Raw genomic sequence first — 22005 nt, forward strand, 5'->3', positions numbered from 1 at the left:
ACCCTACCAAGACAGTACACTACTGGGCCGGCGAAGAACTCTGCCAGGAGTAAAGACTGCTGTGCTACAAGGATTGCCACTCTGCTTGACTGCTGCTTTAGAAGAACTGCTTTTCTTATTTGCTGTGCTGTACTGCTGCCTGCTGATCTCTGCCCTGCTGAGGACAAGGACTGGACCCATCTTAATTGAGCCCAGAGTGACTCCAAGGGCTCGCTTCCTGTTCTCTCATCTCAGGGCCATCAAAGATTCCCTTCAACCCTGCAACAGCCCCTGGACTTTGTCATCTGTGAGTCCTGCCCTGCCATGTGGTGCCAATCTAGTCCTGGGTCCTTGAGAGGTGTACAGAACCATCAAAATCTACGCAGTGAGGACTTTGCAGTGACCTGAACGGACGCATTGCCCTTCGATGTCGACGCAGGAGCTGATCAACAACATCGCTTCGATGGACTGCGCGGCTCGATGATGGATTTAACCCAGATCTCTTGACTGGGGGAGAATGTTTTGATTTGTTCTGCATTCCGTCCATCAATTGTGTGTCTTTTGCTTTCTCGCCCTAAGTGCGCCGGACATGCCTGGACGTAGGTCCCGGACTCACTGTGCCACTGGATTCAAGCTATCCTGGCTGAAGAGGGGCGAAACCCCGAAACCGGTCCTAGGATGCTTGTTTCCAGTCCGGGGAGGACCTGGCTTAGCAGTTCGGACTGGACTGTTCCCATGAGGCACAGGGTCAAGAGTGATTTGCATATGGCCAGGTCTAAACTGGGGCGGCATGGTGAGCAAAAGAATGATGGATTTAACCCAGATCTCTTGACCGGTGGAGAATGTTTTGATTTGTTCTGCATTCCGTCCATCAATTGTGTGTCTTTCGATGATGATGGACAGCACAGCTTAAAGATTACTAAATGCCTGCATCGTAAAGGGGTTTGTCCAAGAAGCCTTCATTGTCTACTCAGATCAGAACCGACGCATTGAGTCTCTCGCTCCATCGAAGGTACTTTTTCAGCGGGACCTGCATGAATCCTGTAGCCAGTCTGCCCTCCATTGCGGTCAGCCTGAACTTTGGATTTACCCCAGTCCAGCGAGACCTCAAGTAATCCCCAAGTGCTATTTATGTCTAAGCACTACTTTTTAATTTATTCTTTTTTAAAAAAACCTCTCTGGTTCTACATATTGGATTTTTGGCATTTTGGTCTTGCTTTACTCATAAAAATACAATCTATTTTTCTAACCCTGTGTGGAGTATTTTTGTGGTGTTTTTATTGTGTGAGTGTGTGTTGCACAAATAATTTACACATTGCCTCTTTAGTTAAGCCGGACTACTCTGTGCCAAACTACCAGAGGGTGAGCACAGGTTATAGTGGTGGTTCCTACTTGTACAGGGTACGAACTCTGACAACCAGAAACCCCAGTTCTAACTATGTACAATTTTAACACTCCGTAGTATTACAGAGAGGTTTATTTTAATTTCAGGGAGTTTTCTGATCCATTTTACTAGTAAGTTAAATTGAAATTCAGGGAAAGATTGATTGGTTTCTCAAATGGTAATGTCACTGATTTCTGCATATTTTTACTTTCCTTTTGAAAATTAGGAGACTGGGATAGTCAGATGCGGGTCATATGAAGAATTGGAAACTCAGTCAATGCTGGTGGGGTGGCCAAAAAGCTGCATCTGTCAGTCAGCGCCTAGAGACTCACTAAGTATATAAGGGTGCTATAAAAACATTAAATCATTGAGTCAATCAAATTAGCAGGGGGCAGAGTGTCCATTACTAGATCAAGATTGTCTGCTTCTAGTGCTGCCTGATAACCCTGATGTGTGTGTTCTCACTCTACTGCCAAACAGCTCTCTCTGCAGTTTCACTCTTATCAGTTCCTGCTGACCAATCACTCTTTTGCTTCAACCGCATAATAAAATGTCAACTTGTGACTCTTCCCTCTGTGTTATTTCTGATGACAGTGCCTCCTCTCATTTGGTGTGGAGTTAAATTGAACATGTGAATATCTGAAATGTGCACCATTTGGTTACTTGCAGCCATGGAGAGAGGAGTTGGCCTAACGGCTATGGCGGTCGACCTTGAATCTGGGGAACTGGGTTCGAGTCTCGGCAATGACCCTGAACATCCTGTGATTCTGGGCAAATCACTTAATCTCCCCGTGCCTAAAAAAAATGAATATGTCCTCATGTAATGCAACTGGTGCGCTCCAATACAGGATTCAGGTCAAGTTTGCGCTATATAAAACTCAGTAAAATAAATAAATGGAAGTGATAGTCTCTCATACAACCCATGGTGTAGGTATTTCTTGCAACTTGTGTTGTCGGGATGGCGGCTGATTTTTTCCAACAAAGGTGTCAACCCTAAGTGCAGCTCAGGTTTGCCATCCACTAGGCTGACAAACCATGGGTTGGGGTCCACCTGTGTAGGCTAACTGCTGTTGCTTTTAAAGTTACAGGTGAAACTGTCAAAATGACCCTTTTTGATAAGAAATATCCCTAAGGTTAAATATGAAATAAGTCACCCCTAAGAAGGTCTTGGATCCCACAAGGGGCCTAGTGCTTTTAAGTTGCGCATGCAAGAAATTAAGGCCTCATTTATGAGGCCCTACCGGCACTATTGCGCCCCCGTAACGTCACTTTTTTTGCTCCGGTGGCGTAATGTTCCACTGGTATATTTATAAGGCCATGTAAAGCCAGGTTATGTGGCTTTTCAGGGCCTTATAAATATGTGCCCCTTTCACGCAGAAAACAGTGTGAAAGGGGCGTTCCATGGGTATTGCTGGGGACGTTCCCAGCAACATCCATGGCTTTTTGACACTGCCCCAGATTTACACGAAATCCTAAGTCTGAGGCCGCGCCAAAAACGTATGCCTTCCCAAGGGAGGCGTAAGGTAAGCACAACGAGGAGAAGGAATATGCTACTTACCAGTATACATCTGTTCTTGGCATGTAGAGCTGCAGATCTACACACTTTTGCATAGATCGTCATCTGGTGTTGGGCCCGGATGTTTGCAGTTTGTTTTTCCTCTTGGAAAGTCTTTGGAAGTCACAAGGTCGGTGACTCCTCCCTTGGTTCGTATTGCGCATGGGCTTCGGCTCCATTCTCAGATTGTTTTTCGCCAACAGGGAAAGATGGAGCGTAGTAATAACAGTGAAGAAACCCATGTGTATTGTATCTAAATAAGATAGACTGGAACAGATACAGGTAGCCGGGGAGGCGGGTGGGCGTATGTAGATCTGCAGCTCTACATGCCAAGAACAGATGCATACTGGTAAGTAGCATATTCCGTTCGAGGCATATGAGCTGCAGATTACACACTTTTGCATAGACTATATAGCAGTTCCCAACCCTAGCGGCGACCACCGGTATCTGTTGCAGTGGTTTGAAAAAGTGTTTTTAGTACAGCCTGGCCCACACTAGCTTGTTGCTTGGTTTGCACATCTACACAGTAATGTTTAGTGAAAGTGTGCGGTGTTGACCATGTAGCTGCTTTGCAGATATCATCTAGTGGGATGTTCCCTAGAAAAGCCATAGAAGCCCCTATCTTTCGTGTAGAGTGGGCTTTAGGGGGAACAGATAGCGTTCGTTTTGCCTTGTGGTAGCAAATCTGTATGCATTTTACAATCCACCTAGCTATCCCTGATTTAGAGATGGGGTTGCCTTTGTGTGGTGGAGAGAAAGAGACAAACAGTTGTTTCGTCTTTCTGAAAGGTTGTGTTCTCTAGATATAGTAAAGTAAGGCCCTTTTAACATCTAGCGTGTGTAGAGCCCTTTCTGCAACAGTTTGAGGTTGCGAGAAAAAAAACTGTAATTCTACAGATTGGTTTAGATGGAAGGGGGAAATGACTTTGGGTAGGAATTTTGGGTTGGTACGGAGGACAACCTTGTTCTGGTACATTTGGAGAAAAGGTTCTTGTATAGTAAGTGCTTGTATCTCACTGACCCTTCTAAGGGAAGTGATGGCTACAAGAAAAGCTGTTTTCCATGTGAGAAATTGCAGTTCACATTTATGCAAAGGTTCGAAAGGCGGTCCCATTAGCCTTGTGAGAACTATATTGAAGTTCCACACAGGTGAGTGTGGTACTCTGGGGGGAATTATTCGTTTGAGGCCTTCCATGAAGGCTTTAATGGCAGGCACTCTGAAAAGTGATAGGTGCTGTCTGTTCTGTAGGTAAGCGGCAATTGCTGCGAGGTGTAGCCGAATGGATGTATATGCTAGGTTACACCTTTGTAGATGGAGCAAGTAGCATATGATGTGCTGTATAGATACGTCTAGAGGGTTGATTGTGTTGTCATGGCAATAAACAACAAATCTTTTCCACTTTGCAGCGTAGCCGGCTCTAGTGGTAGGGCGTCTAGCTTCTCTGATGACGGTCATACAGTCAGGGGGAAGGTTAAGGTATCCGAATTCTAGGATCTCAGGAGCCAGATCGCAAGGTTGAGCTGAGCTGGGTCAGAGTGTCTGATCTCTCCATGGTTCTGGGTTAGGAGGCATGGTGAGAGGTGTAACTTTTGGTGTGGCACTACCAAGAGTTCCAGCAGCGTGGTGTACCACGGTTGTCTGGCCCATGTTGGCGCTACTAGAATCAGTGTGAGGGAGTGCTGTTGTAGCTTTCGGACCACTAATGGAATTAGTGGGAGAGGTGGAAAGGCGTACGCAAATTTGACTGACCAGTTCATCCTTATCGCATTGCCTTTGGACAATGGATGTGGGTATCTGGCGGCGAAGCTTGGGCATTTTTTGTTTTCGTGGGTGGCGAAGAGGTCTATCTGTGGATGCCCCCACCTCTGAAAGAACGGGTGAAGAACCCGTGGGTGAAGTTCCCACTCGTGGGTCTGCTGCGTCTGTCTGCTGAGCAGATCTGCCACGGTGTTTTGGACTCCTGGGACATGTTGGGCTAGGAGAAAGATTTGTGTGGAATTGCCCATCTCCATATGCTTTGTGCTAGTTGAGAGAGCTGTGGAGAGTGTGTGCCGCCTTGTTTTTGAATGTAGTACATGGCCGTCATGTTGTCTGTGCGAATAAGGACTGCCTTGCCTAAAATCTGTGTCTGAAAGGATTTTAGGTCTAGAAAGATTGCCAGTAACTCCAGATGGTTGATGTGGAGTAACTTTTGTTGCGGCGTCCATGTGCCCTGCACTGAGAGGTGTAATAGATGAGCTCCCCAGCCGGAGAGCGATGCGTCTGGATTATTTGTGGAACCGGGTCCAGGAACGGTCGACCACTGGAAAGATTTGTGGTGTTCCACCACTGCAGAGAGCGATGGGTGCGACCGTCTACCAACACCAGATCTGTCACCAGATCTGTCAGTTGCCCCTGGGCCTGGTTCTATTGGCGTGCTAAGCACTCTTGGAGTGTACACATCTGGAGTCTTGCATGAGGCACTATGAAAATGCAAGAGGCCATCATCCCTATCAGTTGCATAAACACTCTTGCTGGGAGAGAGTGTTGAGGTATGAATCTTTGACGCAAAGCCTGAATGCTTGCAATCCTGGCAGGATTGGGGTAGGCTATGGCTTTTGAGGTGTCTATGGTGGCACCGAGGTATTGCTTTGTGTGGGATGGTATTAGCTGGCACTTTTGGTGGTTCACCGTGAAACCTAGCTGGTGAAGTAGTTGGATTGTAGTGGCGGTGTGATGTACACATTGGTTGTAGGACGTGGCTTTTATTAGCCAGTCGTCCAAATATGGGAAGACGTGAATGTGCTGTCTTCTGAGGTGTGCCGCCACTACCGCTAGGCACTTGGTGAATACTCTTGGTGCTGTTGTGACCCCGAATGGGAGCACCTTGAACTGGTAGTGTTGCCCGTCCACTACAAATCTGAGGTACTTTCTGTGAGCATGGTGTACCCGAATGTGAAAGTATGCATCTTTCAAGTCCAGTGTGGTGAGAAAGTCGTTCTGGGAGAGGAGCGGAAGTACCTGCTGAAGTGTTACCATGTGAAAATGGTCAGAATGTATGTATGTGTTTAGAGGCCGGAGATCTAAAATAGGTCGTAGAATCTCGTCTCTTTTTGGTATCAGAAAATATAGAGAGTAGACCCCTAAATTTTGCTGATTGGCGGGGACTTGTTCTATCGAACAAGTTACTTACCTTCGGTAACGATGTATCTGTAAGAAACATTAGTTAGTTAGATTCCTCACCTTAGAATATCCCCAGGCGTCAGGCTGGATCCGGAAAGATTTTTGTAGCAATACCCATTGCGCGTCGCTAGGCGTCGTCTGCGGCTCCGCGTCCGTCGTCGTGCGCCGGAATGACGTTGGAGTACTTAGATGCCGCCCTCGCGCGCTGATGTCAGTTCTTATACATAGCTTTCCGCGCCAGGGACGCCAAGCCATGCAAGAGACAGACACTGGTGCCAAAAAATCTAGGGCCCTGAAAGGGAGAACCTTAACCCTAGATGTCGGTTCGCAGAACGGGGAGGCTGGGTGGGTCGGTGAGGAATCTAACTAACTAATGTTTCTTACAGATATATCGTTACCGGAAGTAAGTAACTTGTTCATCTGAAAGAAACACGTTAGTTAGATTCCTCACCTTAGAATAGATACCCCAGCAATACCAACCCCGGAGGTGGGCCTGCGAACCAAGATCACACCAGAAAGTCCTGGAGAACAGAACGGCCAAAGTGGCCATCTCTCCGGACTTGGCTGTCCAGGCAATAGTGCTTGGCGAACGTGTGCAGTGAAGCCCACGTTGCCGCCTGACAGATATCCTGCAAGGGGACTCCCCGTCCCAGGGCAGTTGTCGCCGCTGTGGCCCGGGTGGAATGGGCTCGCAGCCCAACAGGAGGGACCTTTTTCGCCAAAGGAATAGCAGAGTTTAATACACAACACGACCCATCGTGAGATGGTGCGCTTGTGCACAGCTTTACCCTTCTTCGCACCTACATATCCAACAAAAAAGTTGGTTGTCCACCCGGAACTGTTTTGTGCGGTCTAAATAAAATGACAGCGCACGTTTTGGGTCCAGACGGTGGAGCCTCTCTTCATCTTTTGAAGGATGCGGATGCGGAAAGAAGGTGGGCAGCGTGACAGACTGCCCGATGTGAAAGGGAGTCACGACTTTAGGAAGAAAAGAAGGACGTGTCCGGAGGAAAACCTTATCCGGATGACCCGAAAGGAAGGGAGGCTTAGCTGACAAGAGCCTGGAGCTCACTCACCCGCCTAGCGGAGGTGATAGCTACCAGGAAGGCAGTTTTCAAAGTCAGTAGACGAATGGGACAGTTGTGAAGGGGCTCAAAGGGAGCGCACATCAGAAAAGTGAGAACAAGGTTCTAGTCCCACTGAGGCATTACGAATGGAACAGGAGCGAACATATGAGTAATGCCCTTGAGAAAACGGGAGACAACAGGGGACTTGAAAAGAGAAGGCTGATCAGGAAGCCTCAAGAAAGCAGAGATTGCAGCAAGAAAACCCTTCAAGGTGCCCAGAGCAGAGCCCTGCTGGGCCAAAGAAAGAAGAAAGAGAAGAACCTCAGAAAGAGGGGCAGAAAGGGGATCCACAGCCTTTGCTGTGCACCATGCCACAAATTTGTTCCACCGGCAGGCGTATACCGTCTTTGTGGAGGGACGCCTGGCTGCCAGAATGACATCACAGACTTCAGCAGGCAAGTCAAGTGGCATCAACTGTCGCCGCTCAATCTCCACGCATGGAGGTGGAGGCTGGACAGGTTCGGGTGGAGGACCGTCCCCTGCTGCTGCGACAGAAGGTCCTCCTGAAGAGGCAGTCGTATCGGGGGAATCGATGGACATACTGAGTAGCTCGGGATACCAGTACCTTTGTGCCCAATCCAGAGTCACCAAGATGACTTGGGCCCGGTCGCACCTGTTCTTCTTCAGCACTCTGGGCAGAAGTGGTATAGGCGGAAAGGCGTACAACAGACCGCAACTCCACTCGCGACGAAAAGCGTCTCCGAGCGAGTGCCGCCTTGGAAATTCCACCGCGCAGAACTGCTGACATTGCGCGTTCTCTTCGGTGGCGAATAGATCTGACCAAGGCTCTCCCCACTGCAGAAAGAGACCTTGCGCCACGTCCGAGTTCAGACGCCATTCGTGATCCATCATGCACCGGCGGCTGAGTTCGTCTGCTCTGGCGTTCAGAGAGCCCGTCAGATGTTGAACCACCAGGGTGATGCCCTGATGTTCCAGCCATGTCCAGAGGCGCAGAGCCTCCTCACAAAGGGTCCACGACCACACCCCGCCCTGTTTGTTGCAATACCACATGGCGGTGGTGTTGTCCGTGAACACCTGCACGACACTTCCCCGGACAGAGGGAAGGAAGGCTTTTAGTGCAAGTCGGATCGCCCTCAGCTCCAATAGGTTGATATGGAGCCGAGTCTCCGCCGGAGACCAGAGTCCTCTGATCTCCGCCTCTCCCATATGGCCCCCCATCCCAGGAGGGACGCATCCGTCACTACGACATGCTCCGGTTGGGGTAGGGAGAGGGATCTGCCGCTGACCCAATCGCGATTTGTGAGCCACCACTGCAGCTGGTTCGCAGTGCTCTCCGGGATCAAGACATGGTCGGACAGGTTGCCTCGATGCTGGGCCCACTGAAACTTCAGGTCCCACTGCAGAGCCCGCATCCGCCACCTTGCGTGAGGTACCAACAGGATGCAGGAGGCCATCAGCCCCAGAAGCCGCAGCACCAACCTGACCGAAACCCAGGACAGAGGCCGGAAGATGGAAATCAGGGCCTGAATGTCCCGGACCCGCTGTTCCGGCAGATAGACCGGAACTGCGCCAAATCGAGAACTGCTCCAATGAAAAGGAGCTTCTGGGAAGGACTCAGGTGCGACTTCGGCACATTGATGGAGAACCCCAGCGAGTGCAGGAGGTCGGCCGTAGTCTGGAGGTGGGAGACGACTTGCTGGGGCGAGCCCGCCTTCAACAGCCAGTCGTCGAGATTGGGGAAGACTGGAACCCCTGATCTGCGCAGATGAGCTGCCACCACCGCCATCACTTTCGTGAACACCCGAGGGGCACTGGTGAGGCCGAAGGGGAGCACGGTGAACTGAAAGTGCTCCTGACCCACCGTGAACCGCAGGTAACGCCGGTGGGCCGGTGGGACAGGGATGTGGAAATAAGCGTCCTGCAAGTCCAACGCTACCATCCAGTCTCCAGGGTCTAGGGCAGCCAGAACCTGAGCTAAAGTGAGCATCTTGAACCGGTCCTTCCGGAGGAAGGCGTTGACGCTCCTGAGGTCCAAGATCGGGCGTAGGCCCCCTTTGCCCTTCTTGGGAACCAGAAAGTAGTGGGAATAACAACCACGACCTACTTCTGGACCAGGAGCGTGCTCGACGGCCTCTTTGGCCAAGAGGGCCGAAACTTCTTCTCGTAGATTATGCAAATGATGCCCCGACATACGGTCGTTCGGCGGTGGCATGGCTGGAGGGGTCGTCTCGAAGGGGAGGGAGTAGCCCCTTCGGACGATTTGCAGCACCCACTTGTCTGACGTGATGGAGCGCCAGTGGAGCAGGTGATGGCGAACCCTGCCGCCCACTGGCGTTGAATGGGCCTGAAAGCTCGGACTAGGATGCTGCCAGGGTGGATGTGGACTGACCGGCACGTTGACCTCCAGTACCGCCTCGGCGGAATTCACGTCCGCGACCGCGTGCAGGTTGGTTCTGCGGCCGGTGGCTGGGCGGACATGAGGAGGCGCCCCTTCCTTGGCCACGAAAGGGACGAGTTTGCGGCCGCGGGGCCGAAAGACCCAAGGACTTGGCCGTGGCCCGGGAGTCCCTGAACCGAGCCAGCGCACTGTCCGCCTTCTCACCAAAAAGGCGAGTGCCATCAAAGGGCATGTCCATGAGGGAACTCTGGACATCCCCCGAAAATGACGTGGACCTCAGCCAGGCGTGACACCGAAGCGCCACCGTGGTGGAAATCGCCCGACCCAATGAGTCCGTGGTGTCAAGTCCACACCGTATGGCGTGCCGTGCTGCATCTCGACCGTCAGCACGTGCTTGACCGAGTCGTGTCCGGGCCTCCACCGGACACAAGGGCAGCACGTCCTCCACCGTATCCCACAGAGTGGGAATAACGGTCCAAGAGGCAAGCGGTATTTAAAGAGCGCAGTCCCAAACTCAGGGACGAGAACAGTTTCTTGCCAAACTGTTCCAACCTCTTGGATTCCCGATCCGGGGGAGCGGACGGGAAGGAGGATTGGGAGGTTGAGGCCTGGATAACCAGACTCTCGGGGGTGGGGTGTTGGGAGAGGAAACTGGGGTCGCCCGGAGCAGGGCGGTGGCACCGGGCAACGTTCCAGTCCACAGGAGGGACTGTGGAGGGCTTGGAGAACGTCAATGAGGGCCTCATTAAACTGCAGCAGAGGCTCAGTGGAGCTTGCTGTCGGTTGAAGGACCTCTGTGAGGACGTTAGTCCTCACGGCCACAGCAGGCAACTCCAGCTCTAGGGCTTCGGCCGCCTTGCGCAGCACCACTGAAAAGGCTGCACCCTCCTCCGAGGCCACAGTCGGAGGAGAGATGAAACCAGCGTCCGGGGAGGTATCCAGACCGCTGGCATCCCCCAATTCCTCTGCCCAGTCCTGAGAAAGTTGGGCCCGAGCGGCCATAGGCTCTTCAGACCCCTCCCAGTCGCCCTTGTCATCCGATTCCCGATAAACAGGGGGGATGATCGGAGCCGGGCAGTAGATGAAGCGTTCACCAATCGGCGCCGCACCGGCGTCGGGCCCGGACCGGGGCTAAACTGGGGAACGACATCGTCCGGGGACGGCGCCGGGGGTGGAACCGGTGTCGGAGGCGTCGTGAGGTCGACCGGCGCCGACCGAGATCCAGGCCTGGATGATCCCTCGGGGACGTGCGGCGTCTGGGCCGGCGCCGGAGCCGCCGGCCCTCAAGGTCGTCCAGTCGAACCTGCGGGGCCCGAAGGCGCGCCTACAGGCGTCGACGGCAGAGCCAGGCCCCTCATGGCCGAGAGGAAGGCACTGACCTCCGCCGGAGTCGCGTCCGTCCCAGGGACCGGTGGGTATGGGGACGGACACGGCTCCTGCGGCTCAGACGGAGCCGCGGGGGTGGGACCACCCTGACCCTCAGCCGAGTCGCGCGACCGGCGTCCGAAGAGCTATGTCGTCTCTTGGACTTCTTGGAGTGCTTCGACTTACCCGAAGACCCCGACGAGCGGTGACGATGGCTGCGGCTCCGCGATCGGTCCTTGGACCTCCTCCTGGACCGGGACCGAGAGCGACGCGGAGCCGAGTGCCGAAGCTCAAGAAGCTTACGGGACCGCTCCCGCCTAGCTTTCGACGTCAAGGCCTGGCAATCGAGGCACGACTCCGCATCATGGTCGGCCCCCAGGCAATAAAGGCACCGGCGATGGTGATCCGTCACCAACATCAGGCGATGACAGGCGTCACAGGCTTTGAAACCAGGCATCCTACCGGCACCAGAGTCGAGTCGATAGACCAAAAAAGTTAGTCAAAAAATTACTAGGGGTAAGCTCTTCCCGGATCGGCGCTTACTGGCGCGGAAAAAAGAAGAACTGACGTCAGCGCGCGAGGGCGGCGTCTAAGTACTCCGACGACATCATTCCGGCGCATGACGCCGACGACGGACGCGAAGCCGTAGACGACGCCTAGCGACGCGCAAGGGGTATTGCTACAAAAATCTTTCCGGATCCAGCCTGACGCCTGGGGATATTCTAAGGTGAGGAATCTAACTAACGTGTTTCTTTCAGATGCATGTTTTTGTAGGAGGACGAAAACCTCCTGTTTTAGTAATGTGGAATGTTCTTGTGACATTGGGCGTTGCCTGGGTGGAATGTTTGGGGGGGGTAGATGTCAATTCTAGGCAGTACCCTGAACGAATAATTTGGGTCACCCATCTGTCTGAGGTGATGGTCTCCCAGACGTGAAGGAAATTTTGTAGCCTGCCCCCGACCGGAGTGGGATGGTCTGGAGGGAGCAGGGGGAAGTCATTGGGTAGGCGGTGTGGCAGAGCAGGCGGTATTTGTTTTGCCTCTGCCTTTATTGTTATTGCCCCTATAGCCGCCTCTTTGATAACCCCTTGTGAAGGTGGATTGAGCAGGGGATTTGTAGGAAGTGGACGCGCTATCTGAGGAGTAGTCTCTGGTCGTACCCCGAAAGGAAGAGCGGCGAAAGGAGCGCCTAGGAGGGTGTGACTGCAGGGCTCCCATAGATTTCGCCGTATCTGTGTCTTTCTTCATCTTCTCGAGGGCCTCATCTACCTTTGGGCCGAATAGATGTTCTTGGTCAAAGGGATGATTTAATATGGAGGCCTGTACCTCAGGTTTAAAGCCTTGAACTCTCAGCCAAGCATGGCGACGGAGGAGGACGCTAGTGTTAATGGCCCTGGAGGCTGTGTCTGCTGCGTCTAAAGCACAGCGTATAGAGGTGTTAGTTATAGTCTTACCCTCTTGAATTAATTAATTGGCCCTATTTTTGTATTTTTCTGGGAGATGGTGCATGATGGTTTCTAATTCATCAGAATGCGCTCTATCGTATCTGGCCAATAGCGCTTGAGTGTTGGCGATACACCATATATTGGCTGCCTGTGACGCAGTGCGCTTTCCTGACGCGTCCAGTAACTTTGACTCTTTGTCAGGTGGTGGTGCTTCGCCTGACGCCTGGGAGTTTGACCTCTTCCGTGCAGTGGAAACCACTAGGGAATCTAGTGGCGCTGGCCCTTTGATATAGGCAGGATCTGTGGGGGCAGCTTTATACTTTTTCTCTATGCGTGGGTTAATGACCCTTGAGCATAGGTAGTATGGAGGTAGACCTATGTGCGGTATCAAAGGTGTCGAGGAGGAAATCCTCCTCTACCGGGTCAGTGTGTAGCTCTACCCCATGATAATGTGCCGCCCTCTGAAGTAGGTGGTGAAAACCTAATGAGTCTTCTGGTGGAGATGGCCTGGATGGGTAAAGGTCATCTTGTGGGACATCTGGAATGTCTGGATTATTATAGTTGTCCCATGGGTCTGGGGATCCTGTAGGGGTGGGGTCTTGTAGCACATCCCCTGGATCGTAATATGGGTCCCCCTGATCATCATGGTCTGGAGACGGGGTCGGGGAGCGATGAGGCAGGGGTGGAGAAGGCGGAGGGGGCGGGGGTGGAGAGGGTGGAGGAGGTGGGGAAGGCACTCTGAAAGGGGAGGTAGTAGAGTCTTTCCTCTTTGGAGGTGGAGGCGGAGCCGGTTTGTCCAAATGTCTCTTTTCAGAAGAGAGTGCCAAATGTCCAGTTTTTGGATCCTTGGTAAGTGTCTTTTGCAAGGGATCCGGTGTAAACAGTTCCTGTGACAATGTTCCGTCGGCGCCGAAGGTTTCAGGGCCGATGACTTTTTAGGCTTGTCCGTGCCGTGCTTTTTTGGAACCTCCGATTTCTTGGTCGGCGCCAAGGTAGGCTTCGGCGCGAAAGTGTCGGTGCCGAGGGCCTTATGGTGTTTGGTCTGTACCGAAAGGCTGAGTTTCGACACCGCGGACTTTTGGTGCGGAGCTCGGTGTCGAAGTAGAGGCCGGTCTCTTTTTCGGTGCCGAAGTGTGTTTCTCGGCACCCCTGGCAGGCTAGCTCGAGCCCGAGCCGCCGGAAGGCCTATTTGGCTTCTTCACCGGGCCCGAAGGTCGGGCGTTTGAAGCAGTATCTTTGGTCTTGCCTAGGCCCGGAGGCGAAGGCGTGACCGAAGCCTTTTTGGGTGTCGGCGCGGGTGTGGGAGGGGGTATAGTACTCACGACCCTCTGCGCCGGAGTGATGTCCTCCACATCCGAGTCGTCGGCTTCGGAAGCACTGACGAGGTCCTCTTCGGTGTGCTGCTGTCCCGGAGCTTCGACATCGTCCCCGAAGATGTCGACTGGAACGGAGGTCGAGGAGTGCGCCATGTTTCGTCTGGCCCTTCGATCTCGAATAGTCTTTTTCGATCTGAAAGACTTGCAGGCGGGACAGTCTCGAGCCTCGTGTTCAGAGGAGAGGCAGAGGTTGCACACCTCATGAAGATCGGTGTGGGGGAATTTGGACCAACATCGAGAGCACTTCTTGAATGGAGTTCTTTCCATCAGCCGGGACCGGAGCTTGGATAGGCCCGAAGGCCGCCGTCGACGACTGGAATCGAAGATGTGTCGAAGAGAAGGTGATTGAGGAGATCTGGATCTGAACAATACCGCGATGAGCGAGGATTCCGCTGCGATCGTCGAACTGGAAATGTTCGGAACCGGAGCGCAAAGTATTACATCCGAGCCCGATGGCGGAAAAAAACAATCTGAGGATGGAGCCAAAGCCCATGCGCAATACGAACCAAGGGAGGAATCACCGACCTGGTGACTTCCAAAGACTTTCCAAGAGGAAAAACAAACTGCAAACATCCGGGCCCAACACCAGATGGCGATCTATGCAAAAGTGTGTAATCTGCAGCTCATATGCCTCGAACATATCTTTATTTCTCCTCGTTGTTCTTCTTTCTATGATTGTTTTTGTACAGGAAGGTTTAGATTCCTGCACAAATATAATCGTCCCCGCAATGCAAGCGCCTTGCACCATGGTGCAAAGGTGACCCTGCGTTGGCGCACGGCAGCCCATTGTACGCCGGCGCATGGGAAAAGGACAGGTATGCGCCATATCTAATAGATACGGCGCATTCCTGCCCTTTTCTTTTGCCGTAGGGCAGCCCAGGAGCAAGGCCTGCTAAACTGCCCTACCTGTGTGGTCATGTATCCACAAGGAAAAGCCCACCAAACCTTTTTTCACTACAATCAGCTGTAAATGCCCATATGATAAAAAATAAAGTTCAGGATAAAATACTATTTCTCTTAACTCTGGTTTGGTAGGAGCAACAGAAATGATTCAACTACCATTTTTAGTATTTTTTAAAAATTCAATTGACTCACAAAGTTGGATTCTTTTTTTCCAGCAAAAAGTAGCTTTTAAAAAGACAGCATTTACTTGTTTGAACCATCAGGAGGCTAATTAGCAGGAACCTGGCAGCAGCTGCTCCCCCTTAATGAGGTGTGAAAACTGTTCAGAGTGCAGAAACAATGACTTAGGCCTTTTCGTAGAAAGACCTGGATGTGAGGTGTGTGACTCCTCTCAGCTCAAGAATGGCATCTAGTGATGGTTCAGGAACTTCATTAACTTGACAAGGATCATGGTGAGGCCTGCCTATTCACAGTTAAGTGTGAAGGGAGACCTGGGAAAGAAAAGCCTTTATTACCTGGGCCAACTGGAGCAAAGCTTGGCGCAAACCCAGTGCGAGGGCAAGTTGGACCCAGAACCATGTGTTGCAAACGTGGGAAAGGTTGCACCTAGGAATTTGTTTTTCATTGGTTAGAGCAGGTCCAGGAGTTACCCCAACCCACTAGCTAGTGAATCCTATGAAAGTGGCACCATACCAACAGCTCCTCAGAATACATCTAGACCTAAAAAAGAAAAGATGAAGACTACACCTGCTGTGTGTGACCTGTGTGGAGAGACCTGAGGCGCCAGACCTGCTCCAACTTATATCTGAGAAGTGGATTCCAGGGGTTAGTTGGCTGACCTCCTGAGTGACTACAGGTTCACAACAAGTTACAAGAGGCCTTTATCTCTGGAGTTACCAGCTGGCCAGTGAATACTGGACTTGGACTAGACCCTACTGGTTGACTCTGCAGGGATGATTTCTAGCACCCCTGTGTGCTATCCCTAAAGTAATGGGAGTCTTTAAAGGAGACCAAGAGAAGCTGCTCCTGAAAGTCTAAATAGTTGAGACTTATATTTTGGGACTTGCAAGACCTGTAGAGTGTCACTAGGACTTAACTGCCAAGGTGTACTACTTCAAGAGGACGTCAAATTATATAGCTTCCACAGTTGCCCTGTTGGAGGATTTTGAACTCCAAATAGAGACTGAGGCCCAGATGTACAAATAAATCATGCTGCACAGTTTAGCAAGTAAAGACGGTGTGCTTCGTTGCTTGAACAGCAGAGAACAGAACAGTGCGCTATCTACTAAGATGTGGTGGTGTTCTGCTCGCTCCCCGTGTTATGCACCAAAGCAGACACCCATGGGCCATATTGCAAAGTTGTCTTTTTGTGGTAGGCATAGTTCTTGTGTAGGTAGGGGTCCCTTCCTGTACAAAAACTATGCTTTAAGGAATTGCCATGTTTGTATGTGTGCTGTATAATGCAGCACACATGCAAAGAGAGAGAGAAAAACGAGGAGAAATTAAAATATTTCTCCTTGTTACACCTGCCTCAGGGAGGCGCAGGAGTTTGGCATAAATCCCTGTTGTTACAAACTGGGTTTCTAATTGGCAGAGGTAGGTATCCAGTCCAAGCAGGAACCACAATTCTAGTAAGAGTAAGTCACAACACACTCTAAATTATCCTGTGCTCACCCTCTGGTAGCTTGGCACTAAAGAGGCAATGTGTAAAGTATTTGTGCAACAATTCAAACAGTAACACAGTGAAAATACCACAAAAAGACTCCACACCACGCTAGATGAATAGAGAATAATTTTATAAATAAAACAAGACCAAAACAAAAAAAAATCCAATAAGGAGAAGTCGAGATATGAATTTTTAAAGAATAAACTGTAAAATAGCGCTTAGAAACAATAAGCACATATTTGGGATATCTGGTCAAGCTAGACCGGGACAGAGTCAAAAGTTCAGGGCTGACCGCGATGGAGATCAGGTCGAATACACAGTTAGGCCCACTGAATAAAAGTACCTCGATCCAGGCTGCGCCGAGGAAGATGCAGGGTGCAGCCGAAACAATGCGTTGGTGTTCCTTCTCACAATGGCAAAGATGTGCTGGTCCTGGTTTGGTACAATAGCAGTGATGCCTCGGTTCCAATGGGGGCAGAGGCTGCAAGGTTGTCGTCATCGGAGATTCGAAGACATCAAGCTGGGTTGAGTGTTGTGCAGTGCTGGTTACGAAGGTGATGCATAGTCGTTGATCCTCTCAGCAGGTGCGATGCTCCAGTTCTGGTCAAACAGACCCACGCAATGGCGCTAATGCACCGGTTCTGCAGAGAATGCATAGGTTTGGTTGAAGTAAACACTTTGTCCTCAGTTCTGAGAATTTAGGACTGCGGTGGCACCACTTGGCAGTGCAGACTTACAGATGGCAGAGTCCAGGTGCAGTAGCAGAAGAGTTTGAAGTATTTTATGTCTCTGATACTTCAGATCAGGAGGCAAGCCAGCAAAACCTTAGAGTCACTCTGGGTTCAAGTGATGCAGGTCCAGTCCTTCACACCCAGGAAGGGGAATAGCAGGCATTCACATCAAGGCAGGAGTCAAGCAAAGCAGCAGTCCAGCAGAGTGTCAGTCCTTCAGCAGCACAGCAGTCCTTCTTCCTGGCAGAGACTTCACAGGTCCAGAAGGGTACAGACGTCATGGTGTCAGAGGTCCAGTACTTCTACCCAGTTGTGCCTCTGAAGTGGGGATGATGTCAAAGAAGGCTTTAGAGAGCACAGAGGGTCTGCCTTCCTGCCCAGGCTCCAGACTCACTACAGGGGGGTATGCAGCCCTTTGTGTGGGGACAGGACACAGCCTATTCAGGTATAAGTATGAAGCTGTGCCCAGCTCCTCCCTCCCATCTCCGAGGACGGCCCATCAAGTCACACCTAAGCTGCCTTTCTGTGTGGCTGTCTAGAGGGAATACACAAAGTAAAGCTGTCACCCAACACAGAATGAACAGAAACAGACAGCAGGCAGAAAATGGCCACAGTAAGAAAATGCCAAGTGTTTTCTAAATGTGGCATTTTCAGAACTGCAGTTTAAAATCTGACTTAACCATAAGTTGTGATTTAAAATTGTGTGTTCAGAGACACCAACCTTGAAAAGTCTATCGCTTCACAGGTGGGAATCACACTTACAATTTGTAATAAAGTAATCCTAATGTGATACTATAGGAGAGATAGGACTCGCAGTAGTGAAAAAGGAATTTGGGAGTTTTCCACTGCCAGGGCATGTTAAACTTAAATGTACATGTCCTGCCTTTTAAATGCATTGCACCCTGCCCAGTGAGTTATATAGGGCCTACTTTAGGGGTGACATATGTATACAAATGGGAAGGTTTAGGCCTGGCAAGAGGTTAATCTTGTCAGGTCGAAGTGGCAGTGTAAACTGCACATACAGGCTCTGGAATGGCAGGCCTGAGCCATGGTTAGGGGGCTACTTAAGGGGGTGGCACAATAAGAGCTTTAGGCCCAATAGTAGCATTACATTTACAGGCCCTGGGCACATGTAGTGCAATTTACTAGATACTTATAAGTAAATTTAATATGCCAATTGAGGGCGAGCTAAAATTACCATGTTAGGGGAAAGAGCACAAGCACTTTAGCACTGGCTAGCAGTGGCAAAGTGCACAGTCCCAAAGTCAGAAAAAATGAGGCTAGAAAAATGGAGGGAGAGAGGCAAACAAGATGGGGGAAGAGCACCCTAAGACTATCGGGTCTAACACCTGTCTACCATTTTTGGTAGATAGGGATATGTGTCATGCATAAGCAGAGCCTCCTATATGATGCAGCATAATGTGTTCTTTCTTGCCACACAATTGAGCCAACAATTATGCATAATATGGTCCAGCCTTGCCACACACTTTCAGTGGCACTGTAAGTCCTACTTGGTGTAGCAGTGCAACATGATATTAGTTGCAGAGACATTTTGAGGTATGGGCAAAGTGGGCAATTGCCCAGGGACACCACCTTCCTAGCCCCCCCGCCCCCCAGGGAAAGTTAACATTATCTGTATTTGATTCATGTTGTCCATTTCTCGATCAAACCTCTCTCCTTCTATACCTACCTCTGCCTCTCACCATGTATCTCTACACAATGTCATCTCATGGATTTTTAGGGTCCCGGGCAATTTCAACTGTTTTTGAGTGACCCTGTTAAGGTTTAACATGTAATTTAGAATTGTTTGACTTCATGCATGCTTGAATTAGCAGGAAATTGGTAATAAAATTCAGATTTGTTCTGCTCAGAGTCCCCAAAAATATGTCTTTTCCAGGGCCCCCGGGAATATTAAAATGACAGATTAGTTTAGAAGAGAGAGTTCCCATGTAAGTTCCACAGTTTAGAAAGATTGGCCACTGTCTAATAAAAGCGAATTAACAGAAATGAGAACATTGCTTTCCGATCAATATTGCATTTCTCTTGAAAAAAGTACTGATTTCTGTGGCATTTATTACATGCAGCATTCTGTGAAATTTAAACAAAGAAGAATGTTGAAGGTGAAATATGTCAGTCAATGATAAAAAGAATGTTCTAAATAATTATGAAGAAACACAAAACAAGCTATAACCAGTTAGAGGAAATTTTATATTTTCACAAATATCACTTATGACAATAGTACGCTTCTAACTATGTCAACACAAAATCAGTCTTGGGTGCATACTAAAGGCTGAATGGTAAAGCTGACATTTATAACACACGTAATGTGTTATCACATAATGTCTAATCACATTCGAAAATATTGCATAATGACATCTAACCTATTGTAGTTCAATATTCAAAATCCTATGGCCAAGACAAATCGTACGCGTAGTTTCAACACAACTCCATTCAAATATGAAAAAGAATGCAAGAGGGAGGACCTTAAATTACTGCAAGCTATGTATGAACAGCATTAACGTACAACTCAAGCTAGAGTAGCGTCAGTGCACAAATAGGAACTGTGACAAAATCAAACTCAGTCTGTTGCTATTTTTTATGAACGAGCACTCACAAAGAAGTGTTTTGATGAGGACATGAATTGTTTAAAAAAAGTAGGAAGGGAACAGTAATTGCTTAACGCAAAGGGATCTGCAGTTTATGCATTAACTCAGAGAAATTTCAAGTTATATGCTTGCACCTTGGGTTGTGCAAAACGCATAAAAAAAGAAGCCCAGCGCAACAGTTCATTATATGGCCACAGATGTCACGGCAAAACACTTTGACTGGATTGGTTCTTTATCAAACTTGCACTAGTTCTCTTTATTGATATTTTATGTTTAAACACTAAAATGCCTCCACTTAAAATAAATATCACATAAAAATAAGAGGCAGCAAATATCACCATTTTTAAATTGCATTATTTGTCACTCTCGTAAATAATGTATTCTGATAATTAAATATTATAAACATAGTTGAGTGACCTACAAATGGAGCGTGTTTTAACCACTGGTGCATCCTCGATTGAACACGTGTAAGTTGCTAAAGGTTTGGATGTGCAAATATCTGCCTAAGTCTTCTACTTATGATTTGCAGGAAACTGCCAGAAATTGCATTGCACGTTATCAGCATTACATTGTTGTCTACCGTGGACAAGTGTGGGAGGAAGAGGAGAGCAGTTAACTGGAAAATCAACCAGAAGGTATATGGGTATGGTAAATGCCAGTAGTATAATTCTTCATCTTTATTACTCAAATTATGTACGCTGTTAGTTATCAATTTTTGAATTCAACAGCAAATTTTCAATTGAACCACCTTAGCACAGTATGTTGTTACTCAATGAGAAAATGTTGAGAAATGAAACAACGAATAGTTCTTCAGATGTTGTTCTGCTCGGTTTCCCGAAGTCTACACCCAACAGCTGTGATGAGGGCTGCTCCTTTCCCACTGCCATCTTCTGAGAGAAGGAAGGTCACGTTGCATTTTGGAGCAAGTGCTTTCACAGTCTCGTGCATTATTCCTGAAAAACTAAACAAATAATTAAATATGTATTTAGGCAACACGCTCGAGCTATCTCTGTATCTCTTAAGTAATGACAAGAACTTATAAACTTGCCTTCACTGATAAAAGTATTTGGGCCATACTCTAGAATGCGAAACAGCAACATCAATGTTTCTTTTTAGGAGTGTATACCTACATTCTACAAAGAGACAAGTGAGGGGTGGGCGTGGATGTACTGAGTCTTCCTACTATTTTAAGAGGAAGCACTCTGTTCTCCTAACCTAAGGTGAAAACAGATTGAGAGGTGTCAGCCTGAGCCCCAGCACTGAAGCTGATTGCATTTACAACACTTCATTCATGTAACTTGGCCTCAGGATTTGCATTATACTCCACTGTCCACTTGTAGCATCCCCTTTATTTATAAGAGCAGCTCAGTGTGTGTGGGGGCTGTTTGAATCACTTATCTAAAAGGTATCAGCAAACTTCACAACATTAACCCTTTGATCGTCTAGAGTTAAAATGACTGATAAGTAATTCCATTACTTTGAGTCCATACTTTTTTATTATGGTCATTACATCCTGCTACCCACCCACAGGATTTTTATACATGATTTTAGTGGAAGGTGGGGAACAGAATTTATCACGACTTGGTATTTACAATATGAAGCAAAGTATAGTTGGAGATTCTATCTTCATAAGGGAGGAAATGTTTTTGCTGTTTATTATGGTTTAACTCTTTTCATTGAATTGAAGAGAAGAAAAACAACGCATACTAACAAAACAATCCCCTGACCGGCAAGGAAATTGCTATGCAAATGTGCATTAGAGCTAGTAGACACAACAACAAAAACCTAGCCAGTGCTTCCAAAACTTTTTAGAACCGCAACCTAATGAACAAGTTACTTACCTTCGGTAACAATATATCTGTAAGAAACATTAGCTAGTGTTAGATTCCTTAACGTAGAATATTCCCAGGCGTCAGACTGGATCCGGAAAGTTTTCGCTAGCAGTACATCTGCGCGTGAGTAGGTGGCGTCGTGCGGTTCCGCATCCGTCGCTGGCGTCGTATGCGACGAGATGACGTCATGGAAACTACTTAGGCGCCACCCATGCACGCTGACATCAGTCTGTACACGACTTTCTGCTCCAGGAACGCAGAGCCATGCAAGACACTGACCACTGGTGCATAAAACTAGGGCCCTAAAAAGGGGTGACCTTAACCCTAGAAATCAGTACGCAGAACGGGGAGGATGGGTGGGGCGGTGTAGTGAATCACCCACTTTTGTGGTCCGACACCCTATGATGACCCTCAACCACCACCATTCTGTGCTGACTTAAGTGTGTTATGTTACCTTAGCCTTAATGTAGGATGGGTTTGCATATGCCTGCTTTTCTTCTGCCTTTTAGTGTAAT

General features: G+C 49.1%; 1 protein-coding gene across 3 annotated transcripts in view; it reads right to left on the bottom strand.

Annotated features, from left to right (window-relative positions):
* Positions 1–19241: 19241 nt before the first annotated feature.
* Positions 19242–22005, bottom strand: part of HK1 (hexokinase 1) — a 1728681-nt gene continuing 1725917 nt past the window's right edge. For all 3 annotated transcript variants that reach the window (XM_085603586.1, XM_085603588.1, XM_085603587.1), the window contains one exon: positions 19242–20619. In XM_085603586.1, coding sequence (XP_085459712.1) covers positions 20469–20619 — 151 coding nt within the window. In that variant the 3' untranslated portion in view covers positions 19242–20468. The remainder of the gene's footprint in view (positions 20620–22005) is intronic.

This window comes from Triturus cristatus, chromosome 1_2, assembly GCF_964204655.1.
Source record: "Triturus cristatus chromosome 1_2, aTriCri1.1, whole genome shotgun sequence".
Taxonomy (NCBI): domain Eukaryota; kingdom Metazoa; phylum Chordata; class Amphibia; order Caudata; family Salamandridae; genus Triturus; species Triturus cristatus.